Source organism: Megascapheus bottae, chromosome 9 (genome assembly GCF_031878675.1).
Source record: "Megascapheus bottae isolate mThoBot1 chromosome 9, mThoBot2.hap1, whole genome shotgun sequence".
NCBI classification, from domain to species: Eukaryota; Metazoa; Chordata; class Mammalia; order Rodentia; family Geomyidae; genus Megascapheus; species Megascapheus bottae.
This window is the reverse complement of record NC_143517.1, coordinates 16,995,438-17,020,518: the sequence shown is the minus strand read 5'-3', so window position 1 is coordinate 17,020,518 and position 25,081 is coordinate 16,995,438. Positions and strand designations below refer to the sequence as shown.

The 25,081-nt window shown below is 35.7% G+C and overlaps 1 protein-coding gene across 2 annotated transcripts in view; it reads left to right on the top strand.

The window, feature by feature from the left end:
* The window catches only part of Arfgef1 (ARF guanine nucleotide exchange factor 1), a 121,663-nt gene that overhangs the window by 27,443 nt on the left and 69,139 nt on the right, over positions 1–25,081 (top strand). Inside the window, exons 1-10 of one of the 2 annotated variants that reach the window (XM_090338911.1) lie at positions 4,229–4,247; positions 5,271–5,301; positions 6,016–6,172; positions 9,459–9,605; positions 10,979–11,158; positions 11,484–11,760; positions 14,893–15,003; positions 21,777–21,952; positions 23,249–23,382; positions 24,154–24,388. In XM_090338911.1, coding sequence (XP_090195037.1) covers positions 11,120–11,158; positions 11,484–11,760; positions 14,893–15,003; positions 21,777–21,952; positions 23,249–23,382; positions 24,154–24,388 — 972 coding nt within the window. In that variant the 5' untranslated portion in view covers positions 4,229–4,247; positions 5,271–5,301; positions 6,016–6,172; positions 9,459–9,605; positions 10,979–11,119. Of the gene's footprint in view, positions 1–4,228; positions 4,248–5,270; positions 5,302–6,015; positions 6,173–9,458; positions 9,606–10,978; positions 11,159–11,483; positions 11,761–14,892; positions 15,004–21,776; positions 21,953–23,248; positions 23,383–24,153; positions 24,389–25,081 lie in introns of those variants that run through there. The other variant, XM_090338910.1, reaches the window with a different exon arrangement.

Here is a 25,081-nt window from a genome sequence, read left to right as displayed (position 1 = left end):
TTGCTAGGTCATAGGGCAGTTCTATGTTTAGTCTTTTGAGGAACCGTCATACTGCTTTCCATAGTGGTTGAATGAGTTTGCACTCCCACCAACAGTGTAGTAGTGATCCCTCCTGGCCACATCCCCTCCAGCATCTGTTGTTATTAGATTTCTTGATGCTGGCCATTCTAACTAGAGTGAGGTGGAATCTTAGAGTTGTTTATGGCCAGAGATGTTGAGCATTTCTTCATGTGTCTATAGGCCCTTTTTGTTTCTTCTTCAGAGAAGACTCTCTTTAAGTCTTTGGCCCATCTTTTAATGGGATGATGTTTTTTTGGAGATTAGTTTTGGAGTGATTCAATTTTTTGAGCTGTTGATATATTTTAGATATGAGGCCTTTGTCTGTTGTATTGTTAGTGAAGACCTTCTCCCACTCTGTAGGCTTTCTAGTTAATTTGCTAGCTCTCCTTTGCCACATAGAAGCTCTGCAAATGACATGATTCTATATTGAAAGAACCCTATAGACTCCACTCCCAAGCTGCTCGAGCTGATTCAAAACTTTGGCAAGGTAGCAGGATATAAAATTAGCCCTCAAAAATTAACTGCCTTCCTTTATGCCAACAGTGAAAGGAACGAGGCAACAACCCGAAAGCAACTCCTTTTGCAGTAGCCTCAAAGAAAATAGAATACCTGGGAATTAACTAAGAATGTAAAGGACCTTTTTGATGAAAACTTTAAAACCCTGAAAAAGGAAATTAAAGCAGAATTGAGGAAATGAAAAAACCTCCCATGCTCCTAGATTGGAAAAATTAACATCGTGAAAATGGCAATCTTGCTAAGGGCTCTCTACAAATTTAACACATTACCCATCAATATCCCAATGTCATTCTTTAAATAAATAGAAGAGGCAATCCAAAATTCCATATGGAATAATAAAAGACCCAATATAGCAAAAACAATTCTTAGCGAGGAACAGCGCAGGAAGAATTTCAGTACCAAACTTTAGACTCATTACAGAGCTATAGTGTCCAAAACAGCTTGGCACTAGCACAAGAACAGGCCTGAAGACAGGAGAAAAGAACTGAGGACCCAGATATTAACCCACAAACCTATGGCCTCCTAATCTTTGATAAGGGAGCCAAAAAAAAAAAAATAGAATGGAAGAAAGACAGCCTTTTCAACAAGTGGTGCTGGCAGAACTGGTTAAGTACCTGCAGAAAACTAAAGTTGGATCCTTCTTTGTTACCTTGCACCAGGTTTAACTCCAAGTGGATCAAATACCTCGATGTAAAAGGAGATAACACTGAAAACTTTACAAAAAGGAATAGGAGATATACTAGGTCTCCTTGGCACAGGTTGAAACTTTCTTAATAAGGACCAATAAACACAACAAATCAGAGAATGGATAAGTGGGACTGCATTAAACTATAGAAAAGGTGTATTTTGTAGAGAACTATACTTGTTAACATCTCATTTCCTTATTCAAATCTTCAGAACCTATTAATGGAATTTACCATATTCTTGGCAGTCCTTTCTGCTTCTCCTCTATTACTTCTTTCATTGGTCAGCACCAAAGACTCATGGTATATTGTAGTAACAAATTTATTATTTTCTGTATTATTTGTTCACTTATTAGACTTCCTTTTAGGATTTCAGATGGGTGGAACAATGTCTGGAACCACAGCTGGGAAAACTCAAAAATAACAGGGGAATCCGGATTCTTCTAGAATCTTTCTCACCCATTTGTTGGCTCAAGGACTATGCTATGGTGACCCAAAACTGGGCTCAACTAGGACTAGTTGCTGAATCTCTTTTCATCCCACAGTCTTCAAGTTTTTTAGGCTTCCCCTTTAGATTCTGAAGGGGAAGATGGTGTCTAGAGTGTCTTCCTCCCTAGAAAATAAGGCAAGAACTGCTTGGCCTTTTCTGAACAAGCCTTGGCATTCCTTCACTATCAGTTTCACTGCATTCTGTTTGTTACTAAGTGATTTTTTTAAGGAAGCCCAGATCAAGGAGAGGATAAGTAGACTCATCTCTTGTTGGCCTTATAGCAAGAAATTGTCCAGGAAGAGAATTAAGAGTTACTTTAACTCTTAGACTCACAATTCAAAATGAATCGCAGAAATAGAGAATTAAAAAACTTTTCATTTTATAGTCCCTCAGCATCTTTAGAGGTCTAAGCCATTTTTGATTAGTTGGTGATTAAATTTTCCTTCTGAGGTCATTAATTTAAAAGTAGGAGATGAGCAGAGAACTACAAACTCCACAAATAGTTTAGAATACTACACGCATTATAATAATTGATGCATAGATTCTCAGTTAATGCTTTGAAGAAGACTACTTACAATGAGTAAATTCTGATGTGTTTTAAGAGTCTCTCTTTTGACTTTGAGGTCTTTCCTCAGATTTCTTGGCACTGAGTAGAAGCTGCTGTAAGATAAAATTGCATCAAGAGGTGGATAGAAATTATAATGTTAGGACGATATGTCTCATGTTGAAGTTGTATTTGCACTGTCAGTGGGGAAAGAAGAGTTACTAAACACAGTTAGCAGTAAACATGGTAAGGAATATTTAATATATTTATGAGATCAAATATAACTTGCATATGCTTTAAAAAAACCACATCCTTTCCTGTTTATTAAGTGAGTTACATACCTTACCAAAAGTGTTGACTAGGTTTCAATTATTAAGTATACTTGAAAAGATTAAAATTGTATTGGGTGAATTTCTAAAAGGCTGTTTAAATATATAAATGAACATTGTCAGGTGTCGGTGGCTCACATCTGTAATTTTCCACTGCTCAGGAAAAGCATGAAAATATGTGACTCTTACCTCCAATTAATTAACCTAGGGGAAGGGGCGGAAATTACCTCATAAGTGATATCCTAGTCGATACATCTTTGAGGAATTCTGTGAGAAAAGAAATTGTGTAGCTCTGGGCAGTTTACATGTTTCTGTCTAGAAAGAAGCTCCACCTTTCTTGGGCTATTGGTGTTTTTTTCTGTGCTGCTACCCCAGGCCTGCAGTAGGGGCTTGTAGCTCTATTGTAATGTCTGGACCTCTGGGGAGCCCCTCCCACCTGCCCAGCAAGGGATGAGCCACCACCTCTAAGAGGCCTCCATCCCCTTCCTGTGCTCAGGGCATAGCAAGTGCCATTTCTCACAGTCACCACCTTTGCCTTGGGTGTCACCTATAACCTAAGCCTGCCAATTCCACCCACAGATAGGAATTGAGCAAGTGGGATGTTCCCAAAAGGCCGGTGGCCTCCAGCCCTGCATCAACCCTGCATGACTAAATGACAGTTGGCAGGCTCTGCAGGCTGCTTAGGCCCTTTGCTAAGTCCTGCACCTGCCTGTTGGCAAGGGGTAGGCCTCAACCTGTGAACTGACTACCTGTGGAAATGTGACTGGTTAGTGTGAAATGCATGATTGGCAAGTGTTATAAATAGTATTTGAACCAACCAATGTGAAACCTTTTGTAAAAAGAAAAAGAATCTCAAGTTTAGTGTTTCTTCTAATTAAGTCAATTGCAAATGTACAGCTATAATTCATGACTATACAAATAACTGGTGTTATAAGTGATCTTTGCAACTATTCAGTAATTGAGAGTTGTACTCATGGTCACATAATGACAAATGCTGTGGTGGCACACTCCTATAATCCTAGCTTTTGGGGAGGGTTGTGATTTTAGGCCAGCAGGGGCAAAAGTTAGACAACTCAATACTCAGCAACTAAGCCAGACATGGGTAGTGCATATATGTAATCCCAGATCTGAGAGGGAAGTGTAGGTATGAGGATTGAAGTCCCAGACCAGCTTGAGCAAAAACATGAAATCCTACTTCAAAGTAAACTGCAAAGAAATACAAGCATAGCTCAAATGGTAACTTGTTTTGCAAGCCTGAGGTTTGAATCCCAGAACAACTAAAAGAAAAAAAAAAATGAGGTGAATTGATGCTGTATTTTTTCCTATTATCTATACTTTTTTTTCCTCAAGGCTGTTAGACAAATGCTGTACCACTTGAAACATACTCATAGCTTTATACATTTTTTTAAGTTAGTTGAATTATTTTTGTTTGTACTGTGGATTTTTATGTCTGACACCAATTTTAAGGATTAGGTATTGTGAATCTTTATTGAGTAGTTTTAAAATAGGTCTAGATAATTTTTGTAATGTTCTTCCTTTACTCCTACCCTTGTTAAAGCAGAAAGGACTTTGGTTCAAAGAAAATTAGACTGAAACACTAAACCGTCAAGTTTCTGACATCGTAGGTAATGAATAAATTAAGCATAATTTATAAATAAGTTACATTAGAAGATGATGTTATGCTTTATAAAGAGCTTACTAGAGAGTCTGGTACATGGGAAGTGCTAAAATGGTAGTTTTGATAATTATTAAATTTATAGGCATAGATTATATAAAATATTTTTCTTGATAGTTTTAGATGCTGCAGTGTAATATACTGTAATAAATCAGGATCTTTAATTGACTACCTAATATTGTAACCTGGAGAAATTTGAGTAGCCAGACACCCTAACCACATAGCTCATAGACAAAGTATTCAACCTTAGTTTTCTATTATTTAAAGAACTCTTGATTAGTACATTAGTACATTCACAGGGTTGCTGTAAGATTTATTTATTAAGATATTTACATGTGCAATGTTATGGTCTATGTAAATTTACTTTATGTCAAGTATAACATGTGCTTGGCATGTGCTTTTCTTTTCAACTTCATGTAGATTTACTTAAGCAGTTTCCATCATTTAAGATTTATCTGATATACCAAGTCTCTTAGATTATATATAGCAAAAGGGAAAATTCGTTATTAAGTTAGCATGCATATTTTATAGTACCTTGTATATGCATGAATAGGAAAACATGGTTAAATAGCAAATGTATACCTATTCAAGAAGTTACTGTTCTGGGCTGATAATCTCTCAGATGCCCAAGTGGGGTGCATTAAAGGACCCTCTCCCAAATATGCTGTGTATTGTGTGACTTTAGTATGACCTAGTTGACAGAAAGGCAATTGATCTGATAAAATGGAATTCTATTGCAATTCTAAGTCTGGTTGGTAATGTCCATTCTTTGAATAGCCATACAGTATTTGTATAAATTAATACATTTAACTAAAACAGACTTCTAGTACTTAGTTTTCCTTTGAATTCCCAGTCTTTCGAATATTTCAGAAGTTCCAAGTGGATTTACAAAGACTATATAATCAAGTTATTTAATGATCTTTCTGTTGTGAAATTTTCTAATGTGTGCTTCTCTTTTTCTTCCCTCTACCAGATGAAATAAAAGCTGAAACTGAAAAGCAGAGGTTTGTGGGATTTCCCTCTTTTCTTTAGTAAAAATAATTTGCAAACTTGGCTGTCTTGGTCAAAGTAATAATACAAGCATCTGTTTTTAGAGGACAAACTTTACATGTGATATTTATAGTGATATTTATAGTTTTAAGAAATAGAATTGTAAGAAATAGAATTGTTAGGCATAGAGTTACAAAACTGTCATGTAAGTGTAGAGAAGTATTTCTGAAATACCATGATGCATATATTAATATCTTTTCTTAACGATTTTTATTTATATTTAGAAAAATACCTAGGATGTATTTTTAAATTGGGTTAGCTTCTTTAGAACAGATTGAAAGTAATTGAGAGGTACAGTTTAACTGGAAGGTGTGCAGAAGCTTGTTGCATTTTAGGGTATGATACTGCAGGTGGGTGCAAGTGAGACATTTACATAATAAATCTTTAGGTCTTTGGTAAAACAGGAATCCTCCACTACTTTCTGACCTTGTAGCAAGTCACTGATTTTTCTGTAGGCCTTGATTTCTTCATGTCCTGTTAGAAGATAGAGGACTGGTTTCTCAAGGTTTCATTTAGAGCTGTAATTCTGTTTCTAAGAGTTTATCATCAACAAAATACATGTAACAGTAATCACACTCTTCTCTCATTTTGGAACATTGCTAATTTTTTCTATGAATTTATTATGAAAAAAATGAATTTCTAAAATTAGACTCTTGTTTTTCATTTAGTCCTCCCCATGGAGAAGCAAAAGTTGGATCAAGCACCCTTCCACCAGTGAAATCAAAGACAAATTTTATTGAAGCAGACAAGTACTTTTTACCTTTTGAGTTGGCATGCCAGTCCAGATGTCCCCGAATAGTTAGTACATCTTTAGATTGTTTGCAGGTGTGTATGAAAAAGTATCTAAAAACTTTTTAAAATGTGTTTCTAAATTACTAACAGTTGATGATTTCTGACATTTGAACAAAAATGTGACTATTCTTTTTTTAGAGATAAGATATCAAATAGTTTCTTATATTCAAGGTAAACAATAGTTATAGAAAGATGCTTTTAGGTTAGTGATAACAACCATTACCTTAGCAAAAACTGAAGTCTACTTTTGTTATCAATAATGAAAGTGTTGATCTTTTTTCTATTCAAGAAATGTAAGATTTATGATGCTAGTATAGGATTATTTTTGTTGTTCTTGTTAATTATTTTTCTTTTTGAGATGGGAGTCTTGGTATATTGCTCAGGCTAATCTCTTCTTTTTTTATTTTTTTCTATTGTATTTTATTATCTGGATATGTAGAGGGATTACAGTTACATTTGTCAAGTAGTGGGTACATTGCTTCTTGAACTTAGATACTACTCCTGTTTTTGTTCCCCTTTCCTACTCATCTTGTTTTCCCCCTTCCCTTCCCTATTTCAAACAAACAAATGTATATACAGTTTATCAGTATATAAATTCAGTAACCTCATGAGATTAACTATCAGTGGGAAAAAAAAGAGAAAAAAGAAATAATGTCACGTAATACATTAAGAACAGAAATCACAAAGATAAACTTTGTTTCATTAACCTAGAGTTCATTTCATTTCGACTCATCTTGTATGACCTTATGTACACAGCTTTTGAGCTATTTTGATCCATTGCTAGGAGAATCCTGATTGTGTAGTAATTATTATAAATGAGGGAAACCATGGATCCTATGCTCCTTTGGGTCTGGCTTACTTCACTTAATATTATTTTTTCCAAGTCTTTCCATCTCCTTACAAATGGGGGGATGTCGTTCTTTCTGATGGCAGCATAGAATTCCATTGTGTATAAGTATCACATCTTCTTGATGCACTGAGGGGCATCTGGGTTGGTTCCATATCTTTGCTATGGTAAATACTGCTGCAGTGAACATCGTTGTGCTAATAGCTTTAGTGTGTCCTTGTTTTGGACATTTGGATAAATGCCAAGAAGTGGGACTGCTGGGTCATAGGGAAGCTCTGTGTTTAGTCTTTTGAGGAACTGCCATAGTGCTTTCCATAGTGGTTGAACAAGTTTACTCTCCCACCAACAGTGTAGTAGTGATCCCTCCTGGCCACATCCCCTCCAGCATATGTTTTTATTAGATTTCTTGATCATGGCCATTCTAACTGGAGTGAAGTAGAATCTCAAAGTTGTTTTGATTTGCATTTGCCAGAGATGTTGAGCATTTCTTCATGTCTATAAGCCATTTATATTTCCTCTTCAGAGAAGTCTCTAAGTCTTTAGCCTGCCTTTTAATGGTATGGTTGTTTCTTTGAGGATTTGGTTTTGAGAGATTCATTTTATTTATTATTTATTTATTTACTTACTTATTTATTATTTTTTGCCAGTCCTGGACTTGAGCTCAAGGCCTAAGCACTGTCCTTGGGTTTTCTCAAGCTAGAACGCTACCACTTGAGCCACAGCACCACTTCCAGATTTTTTTTTTTAAGTGTATGTGGCACCAAGGAATCAAACCCCTATCTTCGTGCATGCTAGGCAAGCACTCTATCACCAGCAAACTCTTAGCCCGAGATTGAATTTTTTTTAGGTAGGTCTATTTTCTTTAATTTTTTGTGTTTCTGGACCTTTATTAAGAAAGTTTCTACCTGTGCCAATGATTCCTAGTGTATTTCCTATTTCTTCCTGTAAAGTTTTGAGGTTATCTGCTTTTACCTCAAGGTCTTTGATCCATTTGGAATTAATTCTGGTTCAGGGTGACATATGAGGATCCAGCTTTAGGGTGCTTAACCCAATTCTGCCAGCACCATTTGTTAAAGAGGCTGTCTTTCTTCCATGTTATTTTTTGGGGCTCCCTTATCGATGATTAGGTAGCCATAGGTCTGTGGGTTGATATCTGGGTCTTCAGTTCTATTCCATTGGTCAGGCTAATCTTGAACTGTTGAGTTCAAGCAATTCCCTAGGTTTGGTATCTTCAGTAGCTAGGACAACAGGTGTGCACCACCACAACATCTAGCTAGAACAATAGTGTTTTAATTTGCTAGCTTTACACATACCATCATTTGGAAAACTGCTAAATGCTTGCTATTTTATATAAAGCAGGAGTGGGGACTGTTATTTGGTACATGGCAGGACAGGCACATAATGCTTCTTGTCAGCTGCTCTTGGCCTATCTTCCTGTGTTGATAATTTTGTATGTTTCATAATTTCATTGCAAGTATACAGATGATCTTGACAGATGAAAAGTTCCAAGCTGTGAAAGAAACAGTTTCATATTGGCAAATTTTTATTTCACTACTTTATCTATGCTATTTCATTTGTGATAGAAAATTTACTGAATTCTTTCATCCTGATTCACACTCATATATGTAGACACTTCCTCATTCCCTCCCTACCCTCTTTCCCCCTTCTCTCTCCTCTCCTCTCCTCAGATATTTTGTAAGGCAAACTTACATGCTCAGGTGTTGTTATTGGGGATTATATAGATTCACATATTCAACTATCAACTCGGTGGTTATGAAGAGATCATATGGTTTGTCCTTAAGATAGATAGAGATAAGTACATCTGGTTTCTGAACTTATTTTTCCTGGAAAATTAGAATCTTAACATCCAGTGTCTTCCAGGCCATAATGGTAGTAATGAATGAACAAATTTATGATTTTTGGAAGCCAGTTTAGGAAAACAGGTTTCTTCAAATCAACTGATGTGGTTTGGTGTCATTTAGAAGTATTGAAAGAGCTGGAAGCATGGTCTTGTGGTAGAGGGCTTGCCTAACATCCAAGCCCTGGATTCAATTCCTCTGTACCACATACACAGAAAAAGCTGGAAGTGGTGCTGTGGCTTAAGTGGTAGAACACTACCTTGAGGAAATTCCAGGCCCTGAGTTCAAGTCCCAGGACTGGCAAAAAAAAAAAAAATAAGCAAAGGATTAAGATAGTTTTCACCGGTATCAACAATATCAATTAAGCCTTGTTTAATCGAAAGCAGTTAGCAGTTTTAATGCATCAGGGAGAAGTTCTTAAGACTTGGCTTTCTCAAAGCACTGTCTGCCTGATCAGGGTTGACTTGTAGTCATTTTCTTTTTGTAGTTATTCAAATATAAGTAATTTCTTGTGTCGATAATAAACTTTTCAGGCAATCTTTATATGGCATTTGGCCATAGTATACAAGTAGTACAGTTATTTTAATTGAGATCTTTATTTTTTCTATTTCAGAAACTTATTGCTTATGGGCACTTGACCGGCAATGCTCCAGACAGTACAACCCCAGGCAAAAAATTAATAGATCGAATTATTGAAACAATATGTGGCTGCTTTCAAGGACCTCAGACGGATGAAGGAGTTCAGTTACAGATAATAAAGGTAATTCATTATACCGTGTGAATTTATGCAATATGTGTATATATATATACATGTGTGTGTGTGTATGCACACATACACAAACAGTACTTTTTGGAATCAGAAAAAGCATTCTAACTTAAAAATATTAGGAAAGATGATTATGTACATTCTAGTTATAACAGGGTAGTTTGGTGCTTTTTGACACCATATCAGGATGAATGAATGCCAAGTGTTCATTAGAATGAAACTGTATTCCTGTCTTCTTTTGAATGTCCTAATTAAGCATTGGGTCCCTAGAATTTTCCCATAGGTTTTCAGTTTCTGGTGTGGTTTTCTTATGTATTCCACTCTTCAAGTTTAGCATGAGATCCTTAAAGGCTACTAATGTTCTTTCAGTACTGTTTGGCCCCTCTTAGCCTGTCTTCTCAACCCATAGATTAACATAAATGCTATATATTGTCCAACAGCTTTCATTATTTCATTGTACCATCTACTGAATACCATTCCAGGTTTGTGCTATAATGAGCCTGGATGGTTGAATTCCTGCAGGGATGGTATTCAGTGTTATTATTACAGTACTGTGTGTATATATCAATATAATTTTTAATACTCTAAAATTATTTACATGTAAAAATGCTTCCTTATGTGTGAATATAGTCCCTTCTGAGCCTTTTCATTCCATTGATGTATTTGTTTCACAAGGCATGTTCTAGAAACTGTCCAATTATTTTGTCCTGTTTGTAATTTCATAGCATTCAGGGTTTAATAAAAATTTACTGATTACATATATGTTCATTAATTCTAACTCTAGTAGAATTGTGCACCATAAAGAGGACAACAGGAATGTGTGCACTAGAGAAATTCCAAGTACCTAATGTGTAAAAATTCACATAAAGTTGTATATTTTATTGGATAATTCATTTAGGACTATTTTAAATGCTTTGTCCTAAAAGTTTATAAATGTATTTTATAATAATGATAATAATAGTCTATTTATTGTGGTTAGTCATTTAAAACAGCAAGAAAAATTTGAAGGTGATATAAAGACGTAGTATTTTCCAAAGCTGATAATCTTATAGAACAGATAAAACACATGAAGCATATGTTTTATATTCAGCTAAGACAATGTAAATGCTATGCATTTTAATAAGTAATGTTTATAGTGAGACTTGGTTTGACATTAGTTAAATGGTAGTCTGGAGTTAAGAAGATTATGTAGTAATTACTTCCAGAATGAGGAAATTATTAACTATTTTAAGAATTGATGGCAGATTTGATATATTCAGGGCAGGCAGAAATTGTATGTACTGTGTGAATGTGGTAATTGTTTTTGAAAGCTTTATATCAGTAATGTTGAAAATACTCATATTTTTATTGTGAAACTTTTTTAAAAGGCTTTACTTACTGCAGTAACATCACAACACATAGAAATTCATGAAGGAACTGTACTGCAAGCTGTGAGAACATGTTACAATATCTATCTTGCAAGCAAAAATCTCATCAATCAGACAACGGCCAAAGCTACTCTTACTCAAATGCTAAATGTTATCTTTGCACGTATGGAAAATCAAGCAGTAAGTATTTTTAAAAAGCTTATGTAAAGCACTGCAGTTATCAGATATAGAAAGGAATTATAGTAAAATCTTTTCCACCTACACTTCTTACTGTATTGTGTTTTATTTTGTTTGGTTTGTGAAGTTTCTTGCCTTCTTTGACTTTGCATAGAAGTAAAATAAAGTGAAAGATACTGGAAGTCTTTATGAATTGTTTTTTGTTTGTTTATATGAAGCCTAGATGCAAGATGCTATCTCCTATATTAGAGTTCTAATTGGATGAAACCTTATCCTTCTAGCTTTTGAACTAGTAATTGTAGTAATAGTAGAAATTATTTCTTTTCAGTTACAAGAGGCCAAACAAATGGAGAAAGAAAGACATCGACAACATCATCATCTGTTACAGTCTCCAGTAAGCCATCATGAGCCTGAATCACCTCAACTTAGATTTTTGCCACCTCAAACTATTGATCATATATCCCAAGAACATGAAGGGGACATTGACCCCCATACAAATGATGTGGATAAAAGTCTTCAGGATGACACAGAGCCTGAAAATGGATCTGATATTTCCAGTGCAGAGAATGAGCAGACTGAAGCTGATCAGGCAACTGCAGCTGAAAGTAATCTTGACAAGGGAATTCGGGTGTATATGTGCTAAGGGAAGTGGGTGGAAATGAAGAAATGTGGAAAAACAGTATGATCTAGTGGATAATCAAATGTAATTGTGACCTTTTAAGTTAAAGTTAATTTCACCTACTGATGTTCTGTTAACACTATGGTGTACATAGTAGCATCTCAGTAGTAATTTAGTCTGTAGACTTCCTTTGGAGAAGATAAGATTTTCTAAAGAATCATAAATGTCTAAGCACTTTAAGAACTTGAGTTTTCTCCTTAGTTTTATAGCAAACAAGGGATCTCCTAAGACATTTTTAGGAAGTTGTAGGAAATCATTTCGACTTTAGAAAATACTGTGTTCAAGCCGGGCATGGTGGCTCTCACCTGTAATCCTAGTTACTCAGGAGGCTGAGATCTGAGGATCAAGGTTCAAAGCCAGCCCGGGCACAAAAGGACATGAAATTCTTATCTCTAATTAACCTCTAGAAAACAGGAACTGGGGCTTGGTTCAAGATCTGAAACCATGAAACTATTACAGGAAGGAGTAGAGGAAACGTTAGGGCTCCTTGGATCCAAAAGCACGACAAATGAAAGATTTGATGGGATTGTATCAGATTTATATGTTTCTGTAAAGCTAAGGACCTAGCCAATAAAAAGCTACAGAAAGGGGAGAAGATTTTCCCAGCTATATGTCAGACAAGGGCCTGCTATTGTAAATGTACATAAAACTTTTAAGAATTATCCTCTGAGAGACCCAACAACCTTATTAATATATGGGCTAATGACCTAAAGAGAGACTTCTCAGAATAAAAGTAAAAATGGCTAACAGACACATGAAGACATGCTCTGGCCATAAAGGAAATGCAGATCAAACCAACACTAGATTCTATCTCATCCCAGTTTAAATGGCCATTACCATGTAAACAAACCTTAATAAATGCTGATGAGGATGTGGCCAAAGGAAACTCTGAATATGCTTGATAGGAATGTATCTGGAAAGTATTATAGAGGTTCCTCAAGTAATTAAACATAGCAATTTCACTCCTAGACATTTATCCAAAAGATCACAAACCAGGTTATACAAACCAGTTACATTTTTTTCTTCATTTTTAAAAAGAATACATTTTCAGTAAAAGTTTTCAAGCCACCTACACAACCACATCCATTGTAGCAATGTTCGCCATGACCAAGGTCTAGAATCTGCCCAGATGCCTGAATGGATCAAGAAAATGTGACGTACACAGTGGAATTTTACTCATTCGTTAGAAAGGATGATTTTGTATAATTTGTAAAGAAATGGAAAGATTTGGAAAAGTTGTGTTAAGTGAATTATGTCAGGCCCAAAGAGGCAAGATGCATGTTTTTCCCCTTATATGTGGGAGCTAGATTTGAACTCATGAGTATGGATGGTGTGCAATGGTTATAAATATATTAACTGAAATATAAGAGGCTCAAGGGAGAACTCAAATAGTATAATTCCTTAGGAAGGCAAAGTCAAAGCCCAACAAAAGAAATACCAAGAAATGATTACTTGTAAGAGAAAAGGTAGAGCCAAGAGGAAAGAGTCAGATAAATAAAGTGAGGAAGGCGAGACATGGGAAATGCTGGCAAGAATGAACTGGGTATCCTACTGGGAGAGATGGGTAACAGTGTAGAAAGGGTTGCCATGAATCAGGATGCATTCTACTTTGTTAATTGGCAGCTCCTTTGTGAAATTACTTAAAGGTAATAATAAAAATAAATGAAATAATTGGTGATCCTTTACAAAAATAGCAAGAGAGAACAGTGGAAGAATTGCTACTGGCTAATGTACAGTCTGGGCATTTGGTAGGACAGTGGCTCCCAGAACAAGATCCCAGATATGAAAACATTCTAATTTCGACTTTGAACCACTCAGTGGAAATCCTGGTTTTTATCTGTAGATATATTATGTTAAGTTCTGTCAGTTTCCATAGGCTATTCAGAAGTTGTAATGTGTGATTACCTATTTTGTTATTCATAACATTGAAAGATATTTATTTGCTTCTTAGAAAATTTTTTATTAGTATTGGAGCTTGAACTCTACCATTTTGAGTGGTACCTCCAGCTCTTTTTGTTTTTGATATTTATCTAATAAGGTTTCATTGTATTTATTTATTTATTTATTTTGCCCAACCCAGTCTACACTGCTGTGCTCCTGTAAATGAGCAGCTGGAATGACTGGCACATGTCTGTCAGTGTGCCTGGCGAGTCTGGAACCACAGTTCTCTTGATCTCAACTTTCTAAATAGATAGGATTTCAGTTGTGAGTTATAACACCTGGCGTTTTACATCAAAAATACAGATTCTGAGGAAGAAATAGTAAGAAAAGCCGTAGTGGAGATCTAATTTAATTTTTATTATTATTATTATTATTATTATTATTATTATTATTATTGGCAGTCCTGGGCTTGAGCTCAGGGCCTGAGCACTGTCCTTGGACTTTCTCAAAGCTAGAGCTCTACCACTTGAGACACAACACCACTTCTGGCTTTTTACTATGTATGTGGTACCAAGGAATCAAACTGGGGTCTTCGAGCATTCTAGGCAAGCACTCTACCACTAGGCCAAACTCCTGGCCCCAAGTAGTGGAAATCTAAATGGCCTTTTTATTGCCTCTTTAATAACCTCAGCTAGGAAAGTGCAATGTTGATCCTTTAGTAATTAAAATGTGCTTCAACTTCATTAAGTTATTTTTTCTAAGATATAGTATGGAAGTGTTCTATTTAAGTATTAATTTTTTTTAAAAGTTTGATTTTTAAACAGTATAGAATAATATAGAAAATCCAACTAAGTTGAATAATCATTAAATAGCTTATCAAATGGATCATTGTTAAATTGACTTGAGAACTTAAATATGTTAAAAATATTGAAAAATACCCGAAAAACATTTGTTTTGATTAGTGCATTTTTGTACTGGAGTTTGAACTCAGGGCCTCATGCCCTCCCTCAGCCTTTTTGCCCATGACTGGGTTCTCTACCACTTGAGTCACACCTCTGGTTCTAGTTGTGAAGGTTTCTTATATAATTTCTTAGAGTTACATTTTTTTTAATATTTTACTTTTTTAGTAAAAGTTTTCAAAAAATAAAGATGTTCTCGTACTTTTTCTCTTTTAAAGCATTATGTAAAAATGATGTATTATATGATGGAGAAAACCATGAATATGAAGAAAAGCCACAAGATATTGTACAGAGCATTGTAGAAGAAATGGTAAACATCGTTGTTGGAGGTATTATATACTTTACTTGAAATTAGTTTATTCTGCTTTATGGGATTCCGTCTGACCATGGAAAATATCATACATGCAACCAAAAGGGAAAAAATGTACAGCTTGTTATCAGATTATATATTGTATGTGTGTCCGCTAAAACAATAGAATGTCCCACCAGGTCATATCCAACCCTATATATATTGTGTTTTACTATACATATATACAAACTTGAAGCTCTTTCCACCTTAACTAATGTACTCACCATATATTATGATCATAACATTGACATTCTGACAGACAATAACAAAACTAGCCTGAATTTATTTTTTTCTTTTTCCAAATTCATGCTCATCATCAATCTTAGTATTCTCGGCATTTTCCCCCCTATCTCCATTAAGTGCAATGCCTTTTATCATCTGTATTTAAGAGGAAACAATTTATGTTTCTGTTAAGAACATACCAATTGCCAGTCTCACTACTATTGTGCTTTGAGTCTGTAAAGTGTAAGAGTTGGCTGAATAGCAACTATTTAATAGGTTGGGAATTTGCATCTCTAGTAAGTGAAACAATTACAGAGTAACTAATGTGAGATCAACCCACATAGGGTAGAATGGGATGGCAAATTTTCATCAAGTTACACAGCTAAGACCCAGTAAGAATTTAGGAATGTTTTATTTACGGATTTTACATTTTCAGACTGCAGTTATTAGTTGCTAACTAAAACAAAGAAAGCAAAGCACAGATAAGGGAGGAGAAATTACTATCCCCTGTCTTTCTCCAGCATCAGTTACAATTTTTATAAAAACTTGCTCTCCCCTATCCCACTTTAAAAAGGTTGATTCTATTGTCCCTTTTTTTGAGGGACTCATTAAGGGATAACATTTTAAATGTTAGGAAAATGTTTTCTATTTGTATAAAAATGCATAAAGTATTTTGGTTCTGAGTATTTTATATCTGTTAGAGTATTGGAGAAAAGCATGATTTATAACTTAGGTACCAACTTGTAGTTGATGTAAGGTCAGTCCTTGACTAATGGATTGTATTATACATACGTTGTAAAGTTTGTTAGGAAGTGTGTGTGTGTGTGTGTGTGTGTGTGTGTGTGTGTGTGTGTGTGTATTTTTCTGCCAGTGCTGGGATTTAAGCACAGGGCTAGACAAGAACTCATATCACTTGTACCATGTACTCATCTCTTTCTTTCTGTTACCTTTTAGGACGGGGCACTTTTGGGACTTGAACTCAGGGCCTTGACTCTGTCCCTTAGCTTTTTTTACTCATGGCTAGTTCTCTACTACTTGATCCATAGTTTCACTTCCAGTTTTTTGGTGATTAATTGTACATAAGAGCCTCACAGAATACTTTCTTGCCTGAGCTGGCTTGAGCCACAGTCCTTAGATTTTAGCCCCCTAACTAGCTAGGATTAGAGGCATGAGCCATAGGTCCTGGCTTTCTTTTAGGTTATTTTAAAATAAAGTCTAGCATTTCATGCACAAGCCAACCAAGACCTCGATCTTCCTATATAATAATTCCTTTACAGCTGGAGTAACAGGTGGGTGTCCTAACACTCATCTTTTTCTGTTGAGATTGGGTCTTGAGCACTCTGTGAGACCATGAACCTTGATCCTACCCATCTCCACCTCCTCAAGTAGCTAGGACTATAATTATGAACTACCATGCGTGGCCTCACTGTTGGTTTTCATAAAGTTTTATTATATATAAGATTATTTGAAACCAACACACAGAAGTATCTTCAGTTCATGATCCCTGCATAGGAGTAAGCATAGCACCTTCCTACATATACATTTAGAAGTAGGATTGAATGTATAATGTGGATCTTGAATAAGAATCTTGCTATTTCAGGAACACTAATTCCCATTTAAAACATTTCTTTCCTTAATATAACTCCAGAAGCCTTCTCATCATTCATATTTTTTTTTTTTTTTTTTACTTTTGCCAGTCCTGGGCTTGGGCTCAGGGCCTAAGCACTGTCCTTGGGCTTTCTCAAGGCTAGGGCTCAACCACTTGAGCCACAGCAGCACTTCGTCTTCTTTTATCTATGTATGTGGTATCAAGGAATCGAACCTGAAGTACATATGCATTTATACTCCTGTTATCATAGCAGAAGGGCTCAGAGCAAAATCATCAGTGGGGAAAGCTATGTGGAGCAGATCCTGGAGGAACCTAGTATATACTTTTGGGAATCCTCTTTTATTGAATTCATGAAGAATGCTAATTCCTCCTGCATTGCATTGTGAAATTAAGAAAGTAATTTCAAACTCAAGAAATGTATTGAAGTCTTCAAGACCAATACTTTTGAGGGGAATTGTCACATAGGCACCCTCTGCTTAGCATATATTAAAATTTCAGACTCTCATGGAGAAAAAGAATATCAAACCTGCTCAGCAGTTTTGTTGTTCTTGTTTGTTTGTTTTTTAAGCTCAGTACCTGAAACACATCCTTTAATTGGTTCTGGTGGGAAGCCTCCAAAATATAGGGTCATAGGTATCAGCCAGATGCCATGAAAGTAGACATTTCATCCAGGTGCCGGTGCTCATGCACATAATCCTAGTTATTTAAACTGAAGTTTGTGATTTTTTAAAAAAATTTATTTATTTATCTATCTATCTATTTATTTATTTGCCAGTCCTGTGGCTTGAGGTCAGGGCCTGAGCACTGTACTTGGGCCTTCTCAAGGCTAGCGCTTAGCACTCTACTACTTGAGCCACAACATCACTTCTGGCTTTTTTTTTTTTTCTATTTATATGTGGTACCAAGGAATTGAACCCAGGTCTTTGTGTATGCTAGGCAAGCACTCTACCACTAGGCCAAACTTCTGGCCCTGAAGTTTGTGATTTGACATCGCATTCCAACCCCTGCAGGAAAGTCCATGAGACTTTTACCTAAAAGCTGGAAGTGGCATTGTGGCTAGTCTTGAGCAAAAAAGCTCAAGGATAGTGCTAAGTTCCTGGGTTTAAGCCGTAGGACTGGCACCAGAAAAAAATAAAAAATGAAGAAAAGCCTTTTGAAGTATAAGCAGTACCAGTCCTGCTATGTTTGCCTCATTTCTTTGTAGATGACATCCCCATTTTCTACTCTAAATGGATTATTTACTTATTGATGATACTGTGGTAGAGTTAAGTGATATTGGAAAAGTTACTTGGGGAAAAGAATTTGCTGGGAAAAGTAATATGTTTAGCACACTGAATTAACTTTTAGTATGAAAGGCTTAAGGAACTGAAAAACATAATGGAAACAACTAAGAGATGTCAAGGCAAGTACTATAGTTGGGGGTTGTATTAGTCAGCCTTTTCTCACTGACAAGTGCCTGAAAAATCAACGTAAAGGGAGAAAAGATTTATTTTGACTCAAAGAAGTTTCAGCCCATAGTCACTTGCCTCCATTGAAACAGAGTTATAGTAAGACAGAACATAACGATGGAGACCAAGTGACAGAACAGAGTTGCTCACCTTATGATGGGTAGGAAGCAGAGAGAGGAGGTGCTAAAGATAAGGTATTTTTCAGCAGCATGCCCTTAGTAACCTGCTTCCTTCAACCAGGCTCTACCATCTAAAGATTTTAACCCCTTTCCAAATAGCAATATTAGGTAGGTACCAGGCCTTCAACACTTAAGCCTTTGAAGATAATTTCTGATTCCCAAAGACTTACCATGCCTGTCTCACAATGCAACATGCATATAGTCCATCTATTAGATGCCTAAAATCTTTACAGTTCCAAAATTATGCTGGGTGTGGTGGTTTATATCTATATAATCCTAGTTACTTGGGAAGTGGAAATCAAAAAAATAGTTTAAGACCAGGAGTTTGGCCTAGTGGTAGAGTGCTTGCCTAGCATGCATGAAGACCCAGATTTGATTCCTTGGAACCACATACATAGAAAAAAAAGCTGGAAGTGGTGCTGTGGCTCAAGTAGTAGAGCTCTAGTCTTGAGAAAGCCCAAGAAGAGTGCTCATGCCCTGAGCTCAAGGCCCAGGACTGGCCAAAAAAAAAAAAAGAAAATAGTAGTTTAAGGCCAGCTCATTCAGAATGTTAGTGAGACACCTATCTCCAAAACAAAAACAAAAAACCCCCACCAAAACAGCAACAACAACAAAAAATCCAAGTTGGGACAAGCTGTCATTCCAATTACATGAGAAGGATCATAATCAAAACACACTCCAGACCTAAAACAAATGAACAAAAAAAACAAGAACTTATTTGAAAAACTACTTAGAATGTGGGGGTTCCTGAGGTGGTAAAATATCTACCTAGTGAGTGTGAGATAAAATACTAAGCTCAACCCCAGTATCTCCAAAACAAAAGGAATTGCTCTAATATCATTGAAAAATTCCAAAAGACAGGAATGATGACATAGAGAGGAAGGATAGGACCAAGAAAGATGGAGCCTCAGAAGAAAAACATTAAATTCTGTAGCTCCATATTTACCCTCTGGGGCATTTTGTGGAAAAACATGAGATCCCGAAAGATTGGGCAACTCTACATCTATGTTCTTGCCAGTTGTAGCTCACATGATCTCTCAGTTTCTGGCTGCCTGTGGCTTTCCACATTCTTAATATCTTACTTCTTGGAATTTCCATTGCATCTTTTGTTTCAGTCGTACAACTTAATGATTTGCCTGCAGGGAAGCAAACTCTGCTCATTGCCTGGCCTCCCAGGCTTTCTTCTGAAAACCTTCTGGGTGGAAGGAAGTCTCCATAACTGAAAACCAGCATCAAATGGACATTACCAAGCACCTATGCCAGCTTGAGCATTAGCCAGGTACCTTTAGACTGTGGCTGCATTGCCTTCTGAGTACCTGGAGGCTGAGCATGGGAAATACTTTCTTAGACAGTCTCTGCCAATAGGGCTCCCAGAACTGTCTTCGTAAAGCTGCAGCTGTACATCTGGCCTTTTGCTGATTAATTGGAGGCAAGAGACTCATAAGACTTTTTTTTTTTGGCCAGTCCTGGCCTTGAACTCAAGGCCTGAGCATTGTCCTTGGGTTTTCTCAAGACTAGAGCTCTATCACTTGAGCCTCAACACCACTTCTGGCTTTTTTCTATGCATGTGGTACTGAGGAATCAAACCTGGGTCTTCATGCATGCTAGGCAAGCATTCTACCATTAGGCCAAGCTCCTGGTCCCTCAAGAGACTTTTATCTGGGCTGAATTCAACTGTGATCATCAGATCTGTTTCCCGAACTAAGATTAGCCAGGACTAGAGATGTGAGCCGCCAGCACTCAGCCTATATTGGTGATCATTTTCATGTAATTCTTGTTAATTGCAAAATATACTTTGGAATTATCCAGCTTAATCTATTGAAGATGTTCTAGTTGAAGGAACAAACAGCAGTTTTGACATAGAGAAGATAGAGCTTCTACTTCTTTCCTGTTACTTGAGTTACTTAAAAGTTGAAGCTGTGTTATCAACTAATAACAAAATTAATCATAGCCACTATTTATTCATCCTTTATGCTCTAGTGGTTCCTTGTAAATTTTATGTTTTCTATTTCTTATAAAGAAACTAAAGAAAAGATGAAATAACTCAAGTTAAATGGACAAGATATGGAAGCACAAACCTTTCATACTCCAGAATGTTTTTATAGTTTCATATGTTTCCTTCAAACCAGCTTTCAGTTGATATCATGAAAGGAGCAATTTCTTGGTACATAGCTACTGAATTGTAGCCGTGGTCATATACTATATGTTGTTCCTTACCTTTATTAAATGAATTTACAATATATGCAGAGTAGTTTTAGAACTTGTTGTTTTTTCTATTGTCTGTGTTCTACAATTATTTGTTTCTGTTTATATTAATTGCAAGAATGATTACTCAGTGATACAATGAAAACTTTTTGTGATGTTCCAAAGACAAGATATTTTAAAAAGAAAGGGACTCATGATAGAAAAAAAATCAGGGAGTATTGCATATGATGTACTTCATATATATGTATATATATACATATATATAATTAATAGAAGGGTCACATATTCACCAGATGGAAGGTGCATTACTTCACAAACATTGATATCCTTTCTCATGTCTTGGTCCCCATTTCCCTCTCCCACCCCGCCCCTCATCTTGTTTTCCCCCTTCCCTGTCCTACTTCAGATAACCAAATAAGCATATATACAATATATCAGATACCAAGTTAAAATAATGTGACAATATGAGATAACCAAGGGACATCAAAAGAGATGAGAGATAACATAGTACATTAAGGACAGCAATCACTCATTATATGGCTTTTGTTTCTATATCCTGGAGGTCCTTTCATTTAGTATCATACTATATGGCCTTATGTATCTAGGTTTTGCTCTATTGTAAATCTCTGCTAGGAAAACAGTACATAAAAGCAACTTAAAGGCAATAATAATCGCAGTTTTAAAAAACTCTTCCCTTATAATAAGAAACCTTTTTCCCAACATTTACAAAACTGTGAAATGTTTTTTGTAATGAATTTCTCTTAACATATTAAAGCATTAGTGTTAATCGGAATCCAGTCCATTAAATGTTAGTATAAACAGGGAAACATCTAAGCTCCTGCTTTGACACATCTGTAGTAGACTTTAATTTGCTGAGTGTGTTTATTACCAGAACAATGTAAGGATTGTATTTGGAAGCATTCCAAATGCAAATTTCCTTAAATAGTAAATATGCTAACCTTCAAATAGTGCCAATATATATTTTGCTTCTCTTTGCTTTTCTGCCACTGTTTGGTTTTACATACTCTTCTTTTTAAAGACGCTTTGGTTAAGTCAGATATGTGCATGTTTTTTATTCTTATCATTTTAGATATGGGAGAAGGGACTGCTATAAATGCAAGTGCAGATGGCAACATTGGAACTATAGAGGATGGTAGTGACAGTGAGAATATTCAAGCAAATGGAATACCAGGAACACCAATTTCTGTTGCATATACACCATCCTTACCTGATGACAGATTGTCTGTCTCTTCCAATGATACTCAGGTATAATGGGTGAGGGAAAGGAAAACAAATTTGTAGTCTACCAGATATGTGGGGTAAATCTTCCCATTTAAAGATATACTGGCTGACTTTAGTTTGAGGAAATAAAAAGCCCGGGTCATATTTTTTTTTTCTTCATTGTTATCAATTAGGACAGTTTATTTCCTTCATATGCTGATAGGTATATTTCTAATTCTAAGCAGTGTGTTATCAGTGTTCATATCTCCCTCCCACTGAAATTAATGTTTTCAAAAAGCATTCTTTTTACATATTCACGAACAGTTGCAGTATGATTGGGTAAGAAATATTTTAGCTTTCTAGGGAACCCTCATCTTTGCCTTTGCTCATAGAGACAAAGAAGTCAGTACCATAGTAGTAACAAACTTTTCTGAAACTTCCTCTATTATAAATCATGTCTTTATATTCAGGGGATTTTTTGTCTTGACCTTCTTAACAGTTTAACTTTTGACTTTGATAACATCCTAACTATCTTTACAACTACCTTATGTCTACTCAGACTGAAATTTAAAAAAACAGAATAAAACAAAAGTAAAAAACACAAAGCAACAGATATTAAAAAGCATGATTTAAAGCCTTTGAGTATGTATTTTTCTCAGGGCACAACATGCCTAGTTGTCAATGATAATATGAGTTAGTTATATTTAAGAATGATGTGAAAGTATTTTAAAAGAATGTTTTTACTGATTTATTGTTGAGTATGTGAAAATCAAGGTGTCGGGGCCAGGAGTTTGGCCTAGTGCTTGCCTAGCATGCATGAAGACCGAGGTTCGATTCCTCGGTACCACATACATAGAAAAAAGCCAGAAGTGGAACTGAGGCTCAAGTGGTAGAGTTCTAGCTTTAAGAAAGTCCAAGGACAGTGCTCAGGCCCTGAGCTCAAGCCCAGGACTACCAAAAAAAAACAAAAAACAGGGCCGGGAGTTTGGCCTAGTGGTTAAAGTGCTTGCCTAGCATGCATGAAGACCCGGGTTCGATTCCTTGGTACCACATACATAGAAAAAAGCCGGAAGTGGTGCTGAGGCTCAAGTGGTAAAGCTCTAGCCTTGAGAAAGTCCAAAGACAGTGCTCAGGCCCTGAGCTCAAGCCCAGGACTGGCAAAAAAAACAAACAAACAAAAAACAAACAAAATCCAAAGAAAAGCAATGTGTTAAAACAATTCCGTATCTGGCTTAGATGGGATTGCTGCCTACGTGCAAGTAATTGAATTGAATAATAGTCTGGAAGGCTGAAATATCTTATTTTGGCAATTGTCTTTATTTTCTTGATATTTTTATTTAGGAATCTGGAAATTCTTCAGGACCTTCACCTGGTGCTAAGTTTTCCCACATTTTACAAAAGGATGCCTTTCTAGTATTCAGGTCATTGTGTAAACTGTCAATGAAACCACTGTCAGATGGACCACCAGATCCAAAGTAAGTATCAGTGATACTCAGTTGACGCTATGTTGATAATGAACTATGAACTTGTGACTGGGAATAGGAGGGAAAAACTGGGAGAGAGCAAGAGAAGGGATGAGACTTTTCAAAGGAAATGTATTTAATACCTGACTTCCGTAACTATAACTCCCTTTGTGTACCACCTTTACAATAACAATAAAAAATACATTGGAAAAAACAGCCACTTAGGGTAGATTTTCAATATAGAATAGTTCCTAAAAGCCTATATGATTATTTCAAAACTGAAAACACCCTTAAGTGATTATTAAAAGGTAAGCATGAAATAATGCTATAATGCTTGTTAATGCAACCAAAACCTTTTATTGATATTGAGGATTTTTGAGTTGTGTAACTAGTAAAAATATATTGGAATTCTTATATGCTAAAGATGATGCTTAATCTGAGAAAGATTACAGCGATTTCTAAGGAGAAGTATATATGTGAAAAACACTAAAGAAGTTATAAATATACAAGTTATTCTAGAGAAACAAAAGTTTAATATTAACTATTTGTGAGAGATATTTTTTTCTTATTTAGAAAGTCTACAGTTATGTGGTACAAGCTAAGTGTATCCATGGTTAGTAGCCAAGCTTTCCCGTCTTCATGTTGTAATCTCTTCCTCTGTATTCTAGACATTTGCAAAATAATATGGTATCAGGAAATACCTTGATTAGTTTGTTATTATCATAATGGTAATGGTAAACTTGTCCATATATTCTCTCTTTTTTTTTTTCTTCAATATTTCAGGTCTCATGAATTACGCTCCAAGATTCTTTCATTGCAATTACTTTTGTCCATTCTGCAGAATGCAGGACCTGTTTTTAGAACAAATGAAATGTTTATTAATGCTATTAAGCAGTATCTTTGTGTTGCACTTTCAAAAAATGGAGTCTCATCTGTTCCAGAAGTTTTTGAGCTTTCTCTTTCCATATTTCTTACTTTGTTGTCAAACTTCAAGACACATCTGAAGATGCAAATTGAGGTCTGTTCCATTTTTAGACATTACAGTTTGATTTTACTGGTTATCTCATTTGTTTCATTACAGATGAATAACATGCTAGAAAGTTTCCAGAATTGATGTTTGTGCTTTCATGTATATGTATACACATATGCATACATTTATTATTCCTAAAGTTTCTCCCAAGAATTTTCAAAATACAGTAACATTTTTGTGGTTTTAAAATATATTGGAGATTTATAAAGCTAAACTGAAGAATCTTCCAGCCGTTTGGAAGATGTACAGGCATATCAGTTCCTAAGATCTGTTTTTCATCTTCAAATAAATCAGTATTTGAAATTAGTACTTTATATTTTATAGTATATAATTTTTTAGTTTATTTTTTGAAACCTCAAATTTAACAGTGAAACTTTTTTTTGTTGTTAATTTTTTTTTTAAGCCAATTCAAACCAGAGTTTGAACCTAAAGCCTCATTCTTGCTTGTCTTGCTTATTTGGCTGGGGCACTACCACCGGAGCCACCCTTCTAGTCAGGCTTTTTGGTAATTGGTTGGAAGTAATGAGTTTTACAGTCTTTTTTGCCTAGGCTAGTTTTGAACTGAGAGTCTCAGTTATCCACTTCCTTGAGTAGCAAGGATTATAGGTATGAGCCACCAGCATCCAGCATGTAGTGCTAGACTTTGAGTGTAATATGATAAACCATATAGTAGCTATACTG